This window comes from Mustela lutreola, chromosome 2 (genome assembly GCF_030435805.1).
Source record: "Mustela lutreola isolate mMusLut2 chromosome 2, mMusLut2.pri, whole genome shotgun sequence".
NCBI classification, from domain to species: Eukaryota; Metazoa; Chordata; class Mammalia; order Carnivora; family Mustelidae; genus Mustela; species Mustela lutreola.
In genome coordinates, this window is record NC_081291.1 from 167,031,571 (window position 1) to 167,051,289 (window position 19,719).

At 39.7% G+C, this 19,719-nt stretch overlaps 1 protein-coding gene across 1 annotated transcript in view; it reads left to right on the plus strand.

The window, feature by feature from the left end:
* LOC131825915 (uncharacterized) overlaps positions 1-18,149 on the plus strand; it is a 61,741-nt gene extending 43,592 nt beyond the window's left edge. Inside the window, exons 2-3 of the mRNA XM_059165246.1 lie at positions 15,078-15,770; positions 15,995-18,149. Of these exons, the coding sequence (XP_059021229.1) occupies positions 15,507-15,770; positions 15,995-16,309 (579 nt within the window). The 5' untranslated portion in view covers positions 15,078-15,506 and the 3' untranslated portion in view covers positions 16,310-18,149. The remainder of the gene's footprint in view (positions 1-15,077; positions 15,771-15,994) is intronic.
* Positions 18,150-19,719: the final 1,570 nt, after the last annotated feature.

The window sequence follows — 19,719 nt, forward strand, 5'->3', positions numbered from 1 at the left end:
TATAAAAGATGCTCAAAATATATGGTCTGAAAACAACAGTGCACTTAGGTTAAAAGAAAAATTTTACCTCCACTTCTTTGACTTTGTATGTGACCTTGGATGAGTCATTTAACATTTCTAGGTCCTGAATGACCTGATCTCTGAAACCAGCATAACAATATTCCTCTGCCGACTCACTCACCTTATAGGATTTTTCAGAGGTTAAAGTACAAAGGAAAACACGTCGAATGATTATGGGCTACTTTTATGACAAAATCAGCATATCTATGAAGCTATGTTCAAAAGAAGTTAGTTAAAAAGTAAGATATATTTAAATATTTAAAAATTAAACAAAAGAAAATGATTTGTCACCTGTAAACTCCATATAAAGTAAAATGTATCTGACTTTTAAAGTTTTTTTTCTCTTGCTCTTATAGGAAGTATACCACACATTGGTTCATATCAAGTTCATGTCAATTTAATAAAAAGCCATGATTTTTTTTTTTTAAACATAGATTGTGGCCAACCCAGGTTATCTTGAGTTTGCAAACTGGAATTCTGAATTTTACTTAAAAAACAAACAAACAAACAACAACAACAACAAAAACCCTTTCTTGGTTTCAGGATGAGGCTCAATAGCCAGGAGATTAGACTACTGTGAAATTTTAAAGAACTGCCTGTTAGGTAGGAAGAGAGAATTGGACACCACCTTCACTTCCCTTGAGTTTGTTGGAATTCTCTTCAGAGAGGAAGGCGTGGTTTGCAGAGTGTCTTATTCCTCAATTCATTTAAGAGATTTTATTATCAGTACTTTCTTCTTTTTTTCTTTTTTCTTCAGTGTGATCTCAACGTCAGGTTTAGAGTAAATGATAAGTAGGCCTTTCACAGAAGATCGGGGCTTAGATAAATGGGAGAAATAAGCTCATTATAATCATGAAGACTAAGCCTTGCTGATGTTTTCAAATAATAATTATAGAAGACCTTTTTTTTTTGTCTAATGGTGAGAATAAAAAGTAGGATACAAAATTATATACATACAGCATGATCAGAGGTATGTAAAATGTGTGCGTGTACACCTATGCACACCAAAAAATGAACACTGGAAGGAAGTAAACCAAAATATCAAAAGTGGTTATCGCAAGTCAGTGAGAATGCAGGTGTTTTCTTCTCTTCATGCATGTATTTTCCAGATTTCCTATTTTAAGCATGTATTGGTTTTATAATCAGAAACAAGTTAGCAAGAAATTGAAAGAAAGAATTTGCTGCTAGGTGAAAAGTTGATGTTTGTATTAGAAGCAAAGTTTCATGGATGCATTTTTGTTTTACTTGTGCCAACTCCGGAAGGTGGGAAAAGGACCTTCCTTTATTCTTCTCCCCATTTAATCTGACATGTAGGATCCTCTTTTAATGATAGATTTCAGGGAGGGAAAGGCACCTGGGGCAACCATCAAGGGAGATTGCATTACACTGTGACAAAACCTTTAGAAACGCTCTTCTGTCTGGGCCAGTGAACAGACTGCAACAGGTGTAAGTCCTTTTTCTTTTTTAAAATCATTTTCAAGCAGACTTCTTACACGCTGAGATACACACTGAATATTAAAAAAAATAAAATAAAAAAACAAAAACCAAATGACAGACCCCCCCCCCCCCCCATCCCCCTGCCCAAATCCCACCAAAACCCTCTGTCCTATTTCTGAATAGTGTTAGGATTCTCACTTCACATTAATTTTCTGGTCCTTTATCTAAATCTAGGAAGTTAGGTCAGCAGCCCCTGATCATTAGAATGAAAGCTCAGTGGAAGTAGGAACGATGTTTGTTATTTATTTATTTATTTTTGAAGGAAAGCAAGAAAGTCTGTGTTGGACACAGCATGGCTAAATTAAATTCATCCAAGGTTCTATTCTGTGCATTGGGAGATTTTATTTATTTACTTGACAGACATAGATCACAAGTAGGCAGAGAGGCAGGCAGAGAGAGAGGAAGGGAAGCAGGCTCCCCGCTGAGCAGAGAGCCTGATGTGGGGCTCGATCCCAGAACCCTGATACCATGACCTGAGCTGAAAGCAGAGGCCTTAACCCACTGAGCCACCAGGGTGCCCCCGATGTTTGTTATTTTTACTTCATCTCTGTGTCCTCAGCATCTGGCCTAAGGTGGATCCTCATACGTACCTGCCCAGCAAGGTAGAAGCAAGCCCTCACACCAGCTGGCCAGCTTCCCTTCTCCCCGAGTGATAGTGCTTGGATCAAGGACAGAGGAAGCCAGAAAAACGTGGGGAGAAGGGGACTAAGTAGATTCTGCTCGTAGGAGCAGGCTGGGGAGGAGGGCATAGAGGAGGGCTAGAGAGTTGCCTGGATTCCCCTCCACAGGGAAATAACTTGTGGAATTCCAGACTTCAGACAGTGGACACCGAATAACAAAGACCATTGTTTAAGCCCTTTGGCTTCTTGCTGTGTTTTGGAAAGGGATGGGGTAGATTAAGGGTAGCTATAAAGTTAGTCACTCAGAAATGTTTGAGAAAGTGTTGGGTTAGGGGTGGGCCTGACAGAGTGACAAGTCCTAGTAGGTCCCATGTCCACAAGAAATAAAGACAGAGACTTTGGCATACACTGTGACTTAACAGAACAGTTGAGCAAACCAAAGGGAGGCCAGGTCCTGGGGACAAGAAGTTCAGTGTGACTTCAGATAGACCCTCTATTACTGAGCTTGAACTCTGTAACTCTCTGACAGAGGTTAGGTATAGCCTGTGGGTTTGAGGTGTGAAGGGCAGATAGAAGTCAAGTGGCTAAAGCTCTTAAGCCATTTGGCCTGGGGAAGCTGAGAAAAGAGGTGATTGGTGTAGGGTGGTGCTGAGTGGCCTTGGCTGGCTAACCGGAAACAGTAAAGTGGACATCCTTTGAAGGAAAGCAAGAAAGTCTGCTTGGTAACCGCCACACGCCTACAATTTGCTGACACGCATAGAACTCCCCTTCCAAAATTCCTCTCCATGTAGTAAAGCTGCCGAGATACTTATGTCTTCAATTACTGCCTGGAATGTGTGAGGATCCGAATGACTCACTATGAGAGGACTGAGTTCATAAAGCTGGAGTTTTAAGAGAAAAATCACTTTTGTCCCCCTGGGAGTGACAGAGGAGCAAGAGATCCTAATTGAGGTGCAGGATGACACACACACTACCTTTAATAGGCTTTAGGGTGTCAGCACCTTAATCTAAAGTAGTGACTCAAACGGTGGGATTTCAAGTACTTTGAGCAACTTGAGAGAAATATGAGCAGAGGCTTCTGAAGGACTCCTGCCTGAGTGATCTGGACAGTTCCATATGAAGGCCAGGATGCGGTTTCCAAGGGATTCTTATCCATCCCTGGAGCGATTTGGACACAGCATGGCTAAATTAAATTCATCCAAGGTTCTATTCTGTGCATTGGGAGTCCTTTGGAGCTAAAGTCACCAAATAGCCCATTTGCTAGTCAAGTCAATTCTCTGCTAGTCAAGGTGATCCTTTGTTGAAATCCAAGTCCTCCGACCTTGACTGTTGCCTTCCCCGGGGCCTGTTGTAGATGTGTTGACCTCCTTTTAGTTGGTCCTACCTACCATCTCCAGATTAACTATTCTAAAACATTGCTTCCCTCGTGGTTTTCTACTGTGCAGTAGACTCTGATGGCTTCCCAGTGAGCCCTGGTTCTGAGGATGTGGTTCTTGAACCAGCAACATTAGCGTTACTTGGAAAGTTGTGAGAAATGTAAATCTGGGCCCTCCTCCAGACCTACTAAATTGGAAACTCTGGTTGTCAGGCCCACTGATCCGTTTTAACAAACCTGGAGTTTCAATAACCACTGCTGCAGAGCTCCGCAACCTGGCGTTCAAAGCACTCTCTCCTCTGTGGTCTTATAACAAGCAGCCTAGTATTTGGCACTTCCTGATCCAGCCTTGTGTCAGGGCTCTTTTTCTTTGTGTAATCTGGTCTCACTTTCGGAAAGGTAAACTCCTTGAGGTCCTGGTCTGTGTTTTCTAGACTTACCAACCTGTAAAATTATAAAATGGAAGAATCTGGAAAAATACTCTCCACTCTCTTTATTTTGCAAACCTTTGAACAGTACTGCGCAGTGGACGTTCGGTTAGCAACTGCTGAATGAAATAACATGCCCGCAGGGGCCGTGGAGGTGAATTAGGACTGCTGAGACTTCAGCGTCATTGCCTTAATTTAGATTGTGCCTTTTGGCATCCTCTAAGGGCTTGTGAATGCCCGGGGAAAGCCTTGGATGCCTTTGCCAGTTTTTCCCTCATGGCCCCCTTGTATGAGCTTTGGAATTTGCTCCCCGAATACAAGGCAACACAGTGTTTTGAGATACAAATGGCAGAGCAGTTGAATTAAGAAAATAAAAACAGAACCAAAATTGATGTTGTTTTTCTTATTGCTGCTTTGAGACTCAGCATGAAATATGAATCTGTCATACCCAAGAAATAATATCTTGCCTGAATATCTAAGGCATAAATAAAAATTAATTGCAGCACACAGCTGTTAATTATCTGGCTTTGGAGCATTCCAGAAGCAGTTGCTCATGAATACCTATTCTGCTAAAGATCCCTCTCTTACTAGGACATGCTGACATTGACTATGATGTTGTTGATTGGTTGCATCTGCACAGTCTGGAGGTCCAGGCTGCCAGTGGTCATTACACTCGTAAGGGATAGGCTGCTGCCACAGCAATGGGACATGTTTGGCTTATGAAAGTACTCTTTCTCCATCTCATGATTGTTCACACGCCAAAGGGAGATCCTTGACACCACAAAGGATGGCTTTGTGGTGATTCTTCTGAATGCTTTGGGCCATGGACATGGCAGACATTTGTGTGGATGTCACCATACCAAATTAATATGACTGACTATATTCCCCAGACTATACATTATATCCCCATGGCTTATTGATTTTAAAACTGGAAGTTTGTACTTCTTGATCCCCTTCATTTATTTTCCCATCTCCAACCCCAACCCCATCCTTCTGGCAACCACCAGTCTGTTCTCTGTATCAGTAAGTCCGGGTTTTGCTTTGTTTTGTTCGTTATACTTTTGAGATTCCACATTAAATGAAATCATGCTGTATTTGTCTTTTTCTGACTTAGTTAGCATAATACTGTCAAGGACCATCCATGTAGTCACAAATGGTGAGATTCCATTCTTTATGGCTGAGTGATATTCACACACACACACACCACATTTTCTTTATCTATTTGTCCATTGAGGGACACTTAGGTTGTTTCCATATCTTGACTATCATAAATAATGCTGCTGTAAACATAGGGATGCACATATCTTTTTGAATTCAGGTTTTCATTTTCTTCAGATAGATATCCAGTAGTGAAATTGCTGGGCCAACTGGTACTTCTTCTTTTTTTTTTTTTTTTTTTTGTTTAAGCTTTTGAGGAAGCTTCATGCTTTTTTTCCATAGTGGCTGCACTAATTTACATTCCCACCAACAGTACAGGAGAGATCCCCTATCTCTACATCTTTGCCAATACTTGTTATTTCTTGTCTTTTTGATAGTAGCCATTCTGACAGGTGTGAGGTGATGTTTCATTGCAATTATGATTTGCATTTCCCTGATGATTAGTGACTTTTTTTTTTTTTTTTTTTTTTTTTTTTTTTTATAAACATATATTTTTTATATACATATATTTTTATCCCCAGGTCTGTGAATCACCAGGTTTACACACTTCACAGCACTCACCGAATCACATACCCTCCCCAATGTCCATAATCCCACCCCCTTCTCCCCAACCCCCTCCCCCCGGCAACCCTCAGTTTGTTTTGTGAGATTAAGAGTCACTTATGGTTTGTCTCCCTCCCAATCCCATCTTGTTTCATTTATTCTTCTACCCACTTAAGCCTCCATGTTGCATCACCACTTCCTCATATCAGGGAGATCATATGATAGTTGTCTTTCTCTGCTTGACTTATTTCGCTAAGCATGATACGCTCTAGTTCCATCCACGTTGTTGCAAATGGCAAGATTTCATTTCTTTTGATGGCTGCATAGTATTCCATTGTGTATATATACCACATCTTCTTGATCCATTCATCTGTTGATGGACATCTAGGTTCTTTCCATAGTTTGGCTATTGTGGACATTGCTGCTATAAACATTCGGGTGCATGTGCCCCTTTGGATCACTACGTTTGTATCTTTAGGGTAAATACCCAATAGTGCAATTGCTGGGTCATAGGGCAGTTCTATTTTCAACATTTTGAGGAACCTCCATGCTGTTTTCCAGAGTGGCTGCACCAGCTTGCATTCCCACCAACAGTGTAGGAGGGTTCCCCTTTCTCCGCATCCTCGCCAGCATCTGTCATTTCCTGACTTGTTGATTTTAGCCATTCTGACTGGTGTGAGGTGATATCTCATTGTGGTTTTGATTTGTATTTCCCTGATGCCAAGTGATATGGAGCACTTTTTCATGTGTCTGTTGGCCATCTGGATGTCTTCTTTGCAGAAATGTCTGTTCATGTCTTCTGCCCATTTCTTGATTGGATTATTTGTTCTTTGGGTGTTGAGTTTGCTAAGTTCTTTATAGATTCTGGACACTAGTCCTTTATCTGATATGTGATTAGTGACTTTTTGTTTGTTTGTTTGTTTTACTATAGGTCACATTCATTAAAAAACTAACTCACATGGAGTTTCCTAATTATTTTTGTGGTTGTTGTGTTGGGATTTGGTTTAAATAAGAGTGCTGCTACTTGTTTGTGAAGTTTCAAGGTAATTATAGTGATTGCAATTTTGGAACTGCTGGCTCTTGTTATTGTCAAGTCCTTCCTGTTCTCCTGTTTTTGCTCCACACCCGTCCTGAGGCTCCCATCATGATCTTTATGACCACAGCTTATTCACTGAGACTTCTCGGCTTTCTGTGACCAGACCTGAGACCCAAGACAAAAGGCATTGAAGGAACCCTAACTCCACACTTTTTGTTCCTCAGCATCACCTTAATTAGGCTTCTGGTCTGCCTTTGCCTTATGACATCTTTCTAGAATCATGTATGTCTCTTGTTCTTTGGGTTCAGGATTCTTGCACTACAGTTCTTGTACTGAGTTGCCGTCTCAGGAATTTGCAAAGTTTCCCCAGGTCCTTAAAGAACCTCACTCTTGCCATTCCCCCCTCTCTCAGCCATCAGGGCACTGTCCCTGCGCCACAGGCTGACTGAGGCTCTGCTGTCACAGATCAGGCTGTCTGATGCTGCCTGCCTGCACCTTGGGGTACTTTTTGCTTCTGAATTCCTTGGCATCACATGGTGCTTTCATATTGAGTGAACTTCCGTTCTTTCATGTTTGCCTCCTCATGCCAGTTTCCTAGCTGCATTATCAGCTCTTATGTACTGCCATATTTTTTAGCTACTTTGTTCTGCCTGCCAGACTGGACATTGTCCCAGCACCTGCAGCTGGGCCATCCTCCCTGGTGGCAGGTCTAGTTTCAAGTCCCAGTGTCTTCTATTATGACCTGCCAAGACCTGGTTTAACAAATTCAGCAAATGTAAAATATGTCCTTCAAAGTGTTTATGTTTCAAATATTGTAGTTTAATTCTCTTTACTCCAATTAGGTTATGTTACATTTAAATAATTATTCCCACACTTTTTTAGTATTCTGTGTGGATGGTGAAAATGGTTGCTTTTCTTCGTTTGCAGGTCTTTTAAATAAAATGCAGAGGAACTTTGCTCTTAATGGAAATTATGAGCAAAATTCTTTTGAGAAGAACTTTATGTTTAGGGGTGCTATAATCTGGTAAGATTTTTTCTGTTTCTGTCCTGATGTCTAAGGCAAGAACTTTGTGCCTAATTGTTGTGTTTATTATCCTTAATGTTGATTTAGATATGAGGAGCTGAAGACTGGGCAAAAGCAAAGAAATTTATGTGTGCATGAGTGTGCATGTGTTGTATTGGAAGAGTGAATGGTAGGTAAGGTAGCAAGGACAGGGGAAAGCAACTATGTCTATTTGACAAGTGTTAAGGGATCCCTATTAATGTAATAGATACTGTTGATGTGAACACTTATGGTGTATCAGGCAGTGTGCTAAGTACTCAGTGAAGCCCTCTTAAGTAGGTACTTTTTTTTGGAAAGAGGATGAGAGAGAGGGGGGGAGATGGGAGAGCAGAGGGAGAGGGAGAGAATCTTAAGTGTGGGCATGGAGCCTGATGCAGGGCTTAATCTCATGTCCCTGAGATCATGACCTGAACTGAAATCAAGAGTCAGATGCTTAATTAAGTCACCCAGGTGTCCCAAGCAGGTACTAATTTTATTTTCACTTCGGATAAGAGAAAACTGAGGTTTAGAGAGGTTAATTAATTTACCTGAGTCCACACAGGAAATAATTGCTAGATTAGAGAGTTGAACCCCAGCAGTGTAACTCCATATTAGTATCACCAGTTATTCTTGTTTTCCTGTTCTTCACTATGATGTTTCCTGATTATTCTTATAGGACCAGAGACTAGAGAATATAGGTGGAAAATAATTAACATGTATTAGTTATAATTTTCAAAGAATTTTTACATTAATCCTCAAAAAAAGATAAGGTAAGTAGTATTGTTGTCTCCATTTAAGAGGGCAAAAGAGGCTCTGAAACAGCGACTCTCTATTATCATAAGTACCTTCATTTGGCTCTTGTTTACTGTTCCATTGTGGGAGTCTACCACATTATCCCGATGGTAGATGTTTGGATATCTTCCAGGTTTTTTGTAGTGTATAATGTTTCTATAAACATATACATATTTCTAATGCACATTTTGTGTGACTTTTTCTCAGGTGTATACCTAAGAGTATATATGATAAAAATGACATTTAACTCCATATATATAACCATGCATAAGCATGTCGTGAGCCAGTAATTTTGATTAAACTAATTCTGTGAAACTGGGATACAAAAAAGTTTCAGTAAACCTGAAGTCTCACCTTCTTCTCCCCCAAAACAATTACTGGGCTTGATGACTTGTCTAGGGCAACCAAATGGTGGGCTAACTCTAAGTTCTGTAGTTACAGACAATTCTTAGTCCTGTCCTGCTTCTATACATGAACATTATTCTCACCATTCCACTTGGGTGGCCTGAGAAATACAAACTTCACAGGTTCTGAGGAGAGATTATACACCACTGAGTTGCAAGTCTGTTTTTGCAGAAGAGATTTGGTTTTGAGAAATTACTCAGTAGTGTTTATATTGCTTCACCCATGGGCCTGTATGCTGTTAAGCTTGAAATGAAAAGAATGGCTTCGTGGTTTAGTTTTATGAGGGAAGCAAAGCCATAGAGTTATGATCCAGTGCATATAACATTGAAGGATAACAATTTAAAGTCCAATAACTCTTGCCATTTATCTTCACCAAAGGATCTCCACGAGTATGATGAGAAATTATAGACTAAGAATTTGGAAGAGTTACGTGCAATTTATGGTTAAAAAAGGAAGTGATAAAGTTTTCTGGAATGTTCCAAGTCTGTCATTAGAGAAGGCATGAAGAGAGCCCAGGGTTATTGACTCTTTGGCGAGGTAGGCTGGCAGGAGTAGATGTAACCAAACGATTCAGTGGTTCTGAATGGCTTCAGCTTCCCTTGAGTGATGATATTCCTTTTCCAGGGGCCTTGGTCATTGAAGGAAGACATAGAGGAGCCAGCATGAACCGATTCCCCAGAACCTTTAATAAATGATGATATGGTGGCAGTCATATTAATACAGCCTTTGTAATATGCTCTCTGATTAGTGTTTCTTCCACTTTAATTGGAATTTTAAGCACCATAATGATGTGAGCCAGCTGAAGTTTTTAAACAGTGCAGATATAAATGGTTATCCTAAATTACATTTAGGAGAAACTCTACTTGAACTATTTAGGTTATAAATAAAGACACCAAATTAATAAAGGCTATTTTAAGACCAAGAAATGTAATACTATAAAACTTTGGTGATCTGTATGCTTTCTGTTGGCTGACCATAGATTTTTAATTGAATTACTACAGAAAATTCAGCACAAAATTTTATCAGATTTAACCACCCACTGAGTGTGTTGTTATTGTTTTATTAGGCTAAATCAAAGGTTACCACAGCTCTTTTCTGCACTGACTTTCAGCCCAGAGGGGTAAAGTCTTAAAATGAGATGATGAAATTTTAGAAAAGAATAAGAACTTAATAACGGGATAATAGTCACGTATTTTCTTTAGAAAAATGAAACTATTTTATATGTATTTTATATGTGCATCCCTAGCCTTTTAATAATGAGAGAGTGTCTGTCACATTCAAGTTTTGAAGCTTATAACTGGTCTAAGGTTGAGACTGAAGGAGAGTTGTCAGGGGTCATAGGTGCTCCTGGAGTAAAGACCCATGGGCAAGTCCAGTGGCAATAGTATCCACATTCCAAGTGTACTGCTTTCTGGCCATATCCTCCCAAGAGCTCAAGAGGTAGGTGGAATGGCAGCATGGCTGGAGGAGTCAATCCAGAAGGTAATCATTTCAGAGCCTGTACATCTTCATCTGGTCATAAATGGTTAGGAATGCACCCCCCCCCCCCCAATCTGTTCTGAGTCTGTGTAACTCTGCTTTCAACCTGAGATTATCAAATTCAGTGTTTCTTAAAGTGCAGTCTCCAGACCAGCAGCACTGCCCAGGAACTTGTTCAAAATGTATACTTTAATGTGCTCATCCAGACCTACTGAAACAGAAATACAAAGGGTGGGCCCAGCAATCTATGTGTTAGAGGCCCTCCATGTAATTCTCATGCCTGCTAACATTAGAAAACAATTGACTTAATTTATGTTGATCAAGTACATTTTTTTTTTAATCAAAAAGCAACTTTCCTAATGTCTGATTCTTAGTAGGCTCTCAATAAATGTTACCCTGAAAATGAAAATGAAAAATTAATTTGCCATGCAACATTCTGTAATGTTTATGATCATATTTTAGTCTCTTTGTTACTGTATACTCAGGAATGAGTACTTGCCCTCAAAGATTATTCATTTTCTTTCCCTTTGAGACTAGCTCTTTGGCTTTTCATTTAATATGAAAGGTCATCTTCAAAGAAAATTGTTGTCTGATGCTTCAGTTATTTAATTCTCCAGAGAGTCACTGAGAAGTAAAGTGAGTTCATGCCAATCATTTCTTTCCCATTTTTAAAGAGGGATATTCACTTCACTGTCAATGATGATTAGTGAAATTTTTTTCTCATCTCTTCTGCAGGATGAGCCAGAAATTCAGTGGCCCAGAGTTTGTTGTTTTAAGACTTCTCAGTTGGCTGTGGGTCTGCTTAGGCAGTGGATTCATCCAAGGGCTTTAATGCTCTCAGCTTTGCTTCAAATCATATATGAAAGGGGGGAAATCTATCACAAAGAAAGCTGAAGTGCAACAGGTTTATGGAGACAAATGGGCTCAAAGTGTAACATGTGAATTCACTTGTATTATATATCCAATAATTTCTGATGTGTGAAATCCAGGGGAATTATGGGCTCCAGAGTCAGGGAGATTGATGTGATATAAACCTTTTTAACCTCTGGTCAGGGAAATGACTTCTGTGGGTTGAGCAATATCCCTGCATATGAGCACATATAGCCCCAGGGACAGGTTCCCCAGGTAGGGGAAAGAATCAAGACCTGGAGTTGGGTATATGTACTATGGGAATGAGAATGCTGATTGTGGGTGAAAACTTGTGATGCAGACATCACTGAGAGTTTGGGAGGGGTTCCCACATGGAGCAGAGTGGGAAGTAGAGATGGTTAAGGGTTTCTGAGAGTCGACCAACAAGATAGAGAAGTGTGGTCCAGACTTCAGGAAACCATGCTAGGGATCTGACTCGGACCCCGTTTGTTAGCTTTCCTTGTAATTTTCACGAGGAAGTGAGTGGAAGGAGGCTCCTAGAACAGAATTCTGCTGAGTAGTGCTAACCACTCCTGAACAGCTCATTCTTTCCTAAGTGAAACCTGCTACTTATGATACGGCTTTGAATTGGTAGCTGGATATATGGCTCCGAGTCCTGGCTATAGCTTCCTAGCTTTGTCCCCCAAACTTCAGCATATTTGTTCATTCAGAGAGAGGGGGGTGGATTGGCCCCTAGGCTCAGGACCTGGAGGAAGACCAGATAACTGCGTTTAGAAGTCCATAAACCCTGACCATCTCATAGGAGCCAAGTACCACAGAGACACTAGGAATCAAGTAAGAAGCAAGAATGCTTGTTTTTAGGGAGCTCTGAGTCTAGTGAAGGACATAGATAATCTAAATGGCTTAAACTTAATGGGATAATTTTTGTAGGTACAGGATGTCACATAAATTGAATGTTTTTGTTTGTTTCTGCTTGAGGAGGTTAGCTAAACCTTCTAAGAAGAAGTAATACTTAGAGTTAGGCCATGTACTAAAGAGGGAAAGGGCATTATAGGCAAAAGGAAGAATGTTTAAGAAAGCATGTGCTGTCAGGAAATGGCAAGTGATCTGTCTTCCCTAATATCATATTCTTTGAGGGTGAGTGGTAGATTTGAGGTGGGATAGGAGACATGGAGTCATATCTCAAATGACCAGTCACAAAGACCAGTATCTTGTTGGGAGAAGAGCTTTAAATAAGAGGGTGGCAGGTCAGATTTGTTTTTGAAAGATCATTCAAGCTCTTTTGTGGAGAACAGGATGGAGGTAATGGAGCCTTGTCAAAATGGAGTTGAGGCGCGATGAGGTCCTGGTCTAGATCCATTGCCAAGACATTGAAGAAGCCAGGTTGACTTTTAGAGGCTTGAATTTACCCAGATAACTTCCTTTAGAATCCTCGCCCACCTCTTTGGGGGCACCTAGGGCTGCTGCTTCTGTAGTTGCTGCCCACACAGTTGTTTTTGCTAGAGGCTGCAGATTAAACCTGAACCTGCATTCTCTCATTTATCCCATGGATCTTTCTTCTCTCAAAGATTTTCTGAAATTCTCCTCACAAAGAATTCCATGTTAATATATTTGTAAATAATGCTGAACTTAGATACCTTTTGTGAGTGTGTGTGTTTGTGTGTGTGTGAGTGTGTGTGTGTGTGTGTGTGACAAGCAGTATAACTTTGTACTTGACATGTGATTTAAATAGCTTACATCAAATGTTTGAATTCATTCATGAAACTTTTATTGACATTTACTGTGTGAAGACACTACTAGCTTCACTGAGGGGTAACTTAAAAAAAATATTAGACTTCCTCTTGCAGAATGTGCTAACTCTGGTTTATTTTTACAACCACAAAACCAAGGAACCTTCTAACAGCATTTGGTTAATTCATTCATTTATTTACTCATCCATCTATTAATCCATGAGTCAGCAAATATTTGATAATCATCTACTTTGTGAAGGAAGAGTTATGACATGAAGAACACATTAGGGGTGGAAATAAAAATAGAACAGAGAGTTCTGGATGGACCTCAGAGTTCTTAGAAAGCCCAGAATATAAAATAACCTCAAGACTTTGGGTACTTATCTTTAATAGTAGGGTCACCCTCATTATTAAAGAGCATCTTGGGTTAGGAAATAAGGTTTTTGCTTCTTAGATAGCCTATCCTATCTCTGACCCCATGTTCCTCTGGTAATTACATGAAACTTTTGGTCACTGGGTTGTATACTGCATAACTTACTCACAAGGCCACAATAATTTCCAGAAATGAATGAGGAAAGTATTTTCCATTACCTATCTGTAGGATTTTTTCTCAGTTAAAAAGGGACCAAATAGTATGCTTTCCTAGGCAGGTGTGATAGAAAATATTCAATCTACTCCACCCCCTTCTCAGTTGTAGGTCTGTTTGAAAATTGGCCAGTTTCAGAATTCAGCTACTAGTTGTTTGTATAAATGACTAATGGTCATCAGAAACCATCTGAGAAGTACACCACGCCCAGACATATTTTGATTTCTTCCTCCTTAAAGGCCCCCTTTTAACTGAAAAAGCTCTTTCTCATTCTACAGTAGTCTACTCCTTTGTAGAAAGAGCACTTGCTGGGAATCAGGTGACTTGATTTCTAATCCAAGCTAACCTGCCAGCTAGTTGAATGGCTTTAGGCCAGGGTTGGCATACAATAGCCTGCTGCCAAATCTGACCTACCACCTGTTTTTTGCAAATAAAGTTTTATTGGAACAGAGCCATGAGTATTTGTTCATTTATTCTTTTGGCCACAGTGCAGAGAGGACTATCTGTGACAGGACCATATGGCCACAGAGCCTAAAGTATTTACTATCTGGCCCTTTACAGAAAAATTTGTCAACCCCAGCTTTAGGCAGGCCATTATCTTACTGGAGCCTTAGCTTCCCCGTCTGTAAACTTGGGGAATTAGATTAGGTTGTCCCCAGGGCCTATGTCCTTTTTAACATTCTGTTGCTCTATAACTCTTAATACAGAGCAGCCTCATAGCAATCATTATACACTGGGATATACATTTATACATATTTATATTTACTTCTTCAATTTATGAAGTGCTAATAATACTGGCAAGCCCCTGTAGAAAACTAACCACTCTAAGAGGCTCTGCCCTTGAGAAGCTTATACTCTGGTTAGAAGACAGAATAACAAGGCTTTGAAGTTAAATTATAATAGAAGGTAATAAAGGATAACATACCAAAGTGAGTGTTGATAACTAAATGACTTCAGAGGAGAGAGATCATTATGGGCTGAGATGATGAGGGAAAGCCCAAGGAGAAAGTGGCATGTTTTTATGAATAGTTATCCCCACGGCCCCATAGAATATTGAATTTAGTGTCCTTTTACAGCAGTAGTTCTCAGGTTTTAGAGTGCAGATTTTAGAGTGTAGGTTACTGGGGAAAAATAGAATACTGGGAAAAAATACAAATACTGGGAAAAAATTCCTGCCACCCAGCTTTAGTTTAGAGGTTCTGATTGTAGGTCTGGGGCATATCCCAGGAATCTGATTTTTCAAAGAGCACCCTCTGGTGATTCTGGTATACATGGAGAGTTTTCTTACTTTAAAAAATATTTCTTTGGAAATTTTGTTAAGTTGCTAAATATTGTTTCTGCTGAGAAATTCATGCTACATTTTACAGAGTCTTACTAAACTGTACATTTTGTGTGAGCAGGAAGAACTCCACTATCCATGGAGCAATTACTTCAATGATTTTCTCTCTCCTTTTAGGAAATTTGTGCTCTCCCAGGCCAAGAAGAACAAACTGAGGACTATCTCTGAAGGCCATTGAATTCCTTTTTAAGTCTAGAGGGGAAATCTGAGATCAGTATACTGTTGTGTCTATGATAGCTGAAGATGAATTATTGGAAAGAGTCAGGGTACTAACTGCTTCCATTTGCATTCTACTCTTGATCCTTTTGTGGTGAGCTTTTTGTTTGTGCAAAGCTGGCTGGGGTCAGCCTAGTGGGTAAAAAAAAAACCCTCAATGAAAGAGGTTGGGAATCTCCAATCTCCATCCCAAAACATGTCACTGATGACTTGAACATATCACCAGATACTCAAGGTACAGAGGAGAGCTTCCACCTGTGGGAGAATGATCTTCTGAAGAGAAATTTGGAGTCATCATCAGAGCCATTGGAGGGGACATCTGAGAGTCAAATGGGTGACATTTCACAAGAGCCTGTCATGCCTCCAGTCCAGAGGAGAAAGTTAGATCCACTTCCAAAAAAGCATAGACGTCTTAGGAAGGCTGTAAGGACAAAGAGAATGAGAAAGAACAAGAGGAAGGAGAAAGTGGAGACCCTATGCCCCCCAATCCTTCCAACACCTTTGGTACCACCACAAAGTGAAGAAGATGAAGTGGTAGATACAAAGCCGACTGTACTCAGTGCTCATGAAGATGATCCTGACCTTCCCAGTGAAGTAAGGATAAGGCATGGGGTGTCAAAAGTCTGGGCTTGCCACATTTTCTTAGGAAAAATAATGGCAACTCTTCCCCTGCAGTGGGAGGAGGTGGGGGTAAAGAGCTTGAAGAACAAACTGAGATCCTTAGGCCCAGATAAAGCATGAACTGGCTCTGAGGGTGATGCTTTTTTTGTGTATGTGTGTTGATGTTGAGGGCTTTGACTTCTTTCTTCTCCTTGCAGAACCCATTACAGAGTCAGCAGGATGAGGGTGCCTGTGTGACGCATCAGGAGTGTCCAATCCAGCCCTGTGAGCAGCCAGCATCCTCGGAGCCTGGGCCCTCTTCCCCTGCAGTGACATCCTTGGCATCACCGCCACTCTGCTTTGGTCGCTTCTTAAGCTGTGTCTGCCGGACCTTCTCGAGGTCTAGGAAGCGGAAGCACCCTGGAAGGCAGGGTACTGAGCTGATTGAGGCAGGAGGTGATGCCAAGTCTCTGAGACCTAGCCTGCTGAGGGATCTGGGCAAAAACAGAGTGCAGCCTCATGAGGGCCTGTAGCATGTTGGTACGGCTATGGGTTCTCCCTGTGTTTAGTTTTGTAGTTTTCTCCATATCGTTGTTCCTGTTGGTTGAGTTCTTGTTTATCAAAAAGAGAGCAGCTTTTATGCTGAGATCCTTAAGCCTAAAGATGTGGTAAAAGCAAAGTAACTGAAATTTTTAACACTTAACCCCAGTAGTGGGATTACTTCCTACTTCCTCCTGTTAGGCTGAAGTAGCATTCACTCTGGAGCAGTGGTTCCCAAAATTCATGCAGATGTCACTCGTGTCTTCAGTTAGTTCAAGTCTCACTGCCTTCTCTGAGGATGGAAGCCATCCCATGCCATCATTTTGAGTAATGTCTCCAGATATTAGCCGCTAAGTGGAGATGTGTCATGTCCAGCTCCTCTCATTATCTTTTACCTTTGGCTAGAGATTTCTTTTGAATTCTTCATCCTCAGTACTTTGTAGAACTTCTGCCACTTTCTAACAGATTCAGCTATGCCTCAGGGGGTGGTGTTGCTACTTTTCTTGGACAGGGTAACACTACCATCTCCTCTATCTCTAACCATGGTTTGGTTTTCTTTTTGTCACTTGTTGGTAAGCTACCTGGCTCTTCCTTTTGAATGTGCCTCTGGTGTTCTCTAGCCATATGTATTAAACCTAGTCAAATAAGTTAATAGCCTCCTTCCTTGTTATTCTTTAGCCAGACTCTCACAGAATCCCATGTTCTTGAGAGAACCCTAAAGAAAATAAGTACTTAAGAAAAGTTCAAGACTATTTCATTTCTCCCATTGTTTTCCCAGCACACTAGGTTAATCCTGTTCCCAGGATGTAAACTTTTAAGAGTTTAAACTAATCTTATGCCCTACTTTGAGAGAGGAGGTTTAAGAAGAGTTTTAGAGTTTCCCCTATAGCTTTAATTACCTGTTGTTATTTCCTACTTGTTCCAGTTTCCCACTGCATATAAGAATAATAAAGGTGCAAATAGAAATAAATGTGTAAAGTATCTGTCTCCCTTCCTTAGGACTAACCCTGATGGTTACCACACTAGAATTGGAGAAGATAACCAATGTGTTTGTTTTGTTCTTTTTTGCCTAGAAGTTGGAAAGGGAATAGAATGATTTGCAGGAGCAGTGGCAAAGATCCTTAAGCCTGCCTCGGGGGTGATTTGTAAAAACTGCCCTGGATTAAGTTTTGTGATGTGGTGTGGATTTCAAGTTGGGATGAGGAATTTTGTAAAATGTCATAGTTCATGCTTGGAGTAAAATGGGAGGGATCTCTCAAGTCAGTCAGGCTTTGACACCTTTAGTTGTCTAAAGAGTATTCGATTGTTTAGAGAGTATAACATTTTAGTAGAGCTAATTGAGCATTACAAATGGGCTCAAGCTATTACGTGAAATTTCAAATGATCTAAACTATATTTATGCACATATCTTCTCAATGTAATATAAGAAACATTATGCCACGCAAGGCATAATGTACAGAAAATCTTGCATCATGGAGCCTATTACTAAAAGCTCAAAAGAGGATAGATATTAGCGTTGTTATTAATGCTTTGTTACTGTTTCTTATCATAAGGTGTTTCAGGATGAGTTGTTCTATCATAGAAAAACTTTCATTCCAGTCTGGTTAGCCATATGCCCACTCCCATCTACAATGCTGATTTCCACATAAAGTTTATTTATTCCAAATTTAGAGTATAGATTTCAGATAAGGGAAGATCTGGATAAGTACTTAGTTCTGAAACTCTATTGCTCATATGTCTTGACCCCTCCCTCACAAACAGGGGAAAAAGGTGTCCATGTCTCCTCCACTGTATTTGTAAAGAAGAACTTATGTGTTCTCAGGTTTCATATTCTGTATTAAACATGGTTTATGTCTTTAAATAAAGTTGTTTTTGCAAAATATATTCAGAAAAATAGTACAGCTGTATCAAAGTAAAAACAAATTAAAAATAAAACCTACCACTATTGATGAGAGATAAAGCCTGGGGGTCATTTAAAAAAAATGTTTCCCTGCAAGTCAGAGAAACAGATACTGTTGGTGTGTTGTAAACAGAAATACTTGATGAGTATTTAATGTATTTTGTTCCCTTTTTTTCTCATGGGAACGCACATAGCTAGGTAGGTGGTGGGATGCTCATTGCTACAAGTTGAGTAAACTGAGATTAGGCAGGCTGATTAAACCTTTCCATGATTTTTATCAAAGAACATTTGTTACATCAGCTAGGGAGTTATAACACAAATTCTTTAAACAGATTATTTAGTCACTCACCTGTGGTTGTATCTTCTAAATGTGATTGTTTTTACTCTGGTTCTTGTCCCAGTGTTCTGTATGGGAATACTCCTTGGTGGACATTTTGTTTTTGTCATCTTGTTCCCACACTACTATCCAAATTCCAACCAATGCTGCCTTTACTCACCTGGGAAATTTTAACACAAGAAAACTTTGGTTAATTTAGAATTACAGAGAATAAATAGAGAGGGTTTATTTATTAACTGAGTTTTAACAGAAAAAGTAGAAATGATCTAGTCCTTATTTATAGGAGGAACCGGAAACACAAAGAAATGAAGACGCTCGATCTCAAGATAGCCTCGCTGGTTAGTGGCAAAGCTAAAGCAAACAATAACTAACATTAGGTTCAATATTGTACTTTATACGGATCTTCTATAATCTTCAAGCTGTCTGCATGGGGTTAATATTAATATTTTCATTTTACAAATGAGACCATTTATGTTCAGAAATGTCCTGGTAAGTCCTGATACAGAATTCAAACCCAGGTTTGTTAGTTTCTGAAACCTGTACTCATTACATTCCATCTTCCAGTATTTATTACAGTGTTATATAATCTCTTTGTATCCAGTCTAATCCTGTAATGTCAACAACAGGCAATTTCTCTTATTTGCCAAAATTTATATTTTAGCCTTAACACATATATAATAAATATAGCTCAATTAAAGAAAAAGTTTAGATAAAAAGATTATTTCTTCCAGGTAAAATTTCTCTATTGGGCAGTAAATAATAAAATAGTTAGCCTAAGTGTCATTGATAAAATAGAATTGCAGTGTAATATAAACAAAGTTTTAATCATTACACTAATTAAAATGAGACAATTACTTAACTGAAAAGTGATCAAGAGAAAAAGGAATAGCATGTAATCAAAACAGGACCCTCGACTTCACAGGATCATAAGACAAAGCATAGCAAAGATGAATTAAGTCTCATAGAAATCTAATAGACTTAAGAATATTTCTAAACTGTTTTCAGGGGAATGGTTTGGGATTTGGGTAGCAGAGACACAGGCCCTTCTAGGTAATCCACTGACCCTTGAAATAAGTAAGTATACTCCTGCTAATGAACTCCAGGCTTTAAATAGAAAAATTTGAATTTTCTCACGCTGCAAAACATTCTTTTCATTCTGATTTGAC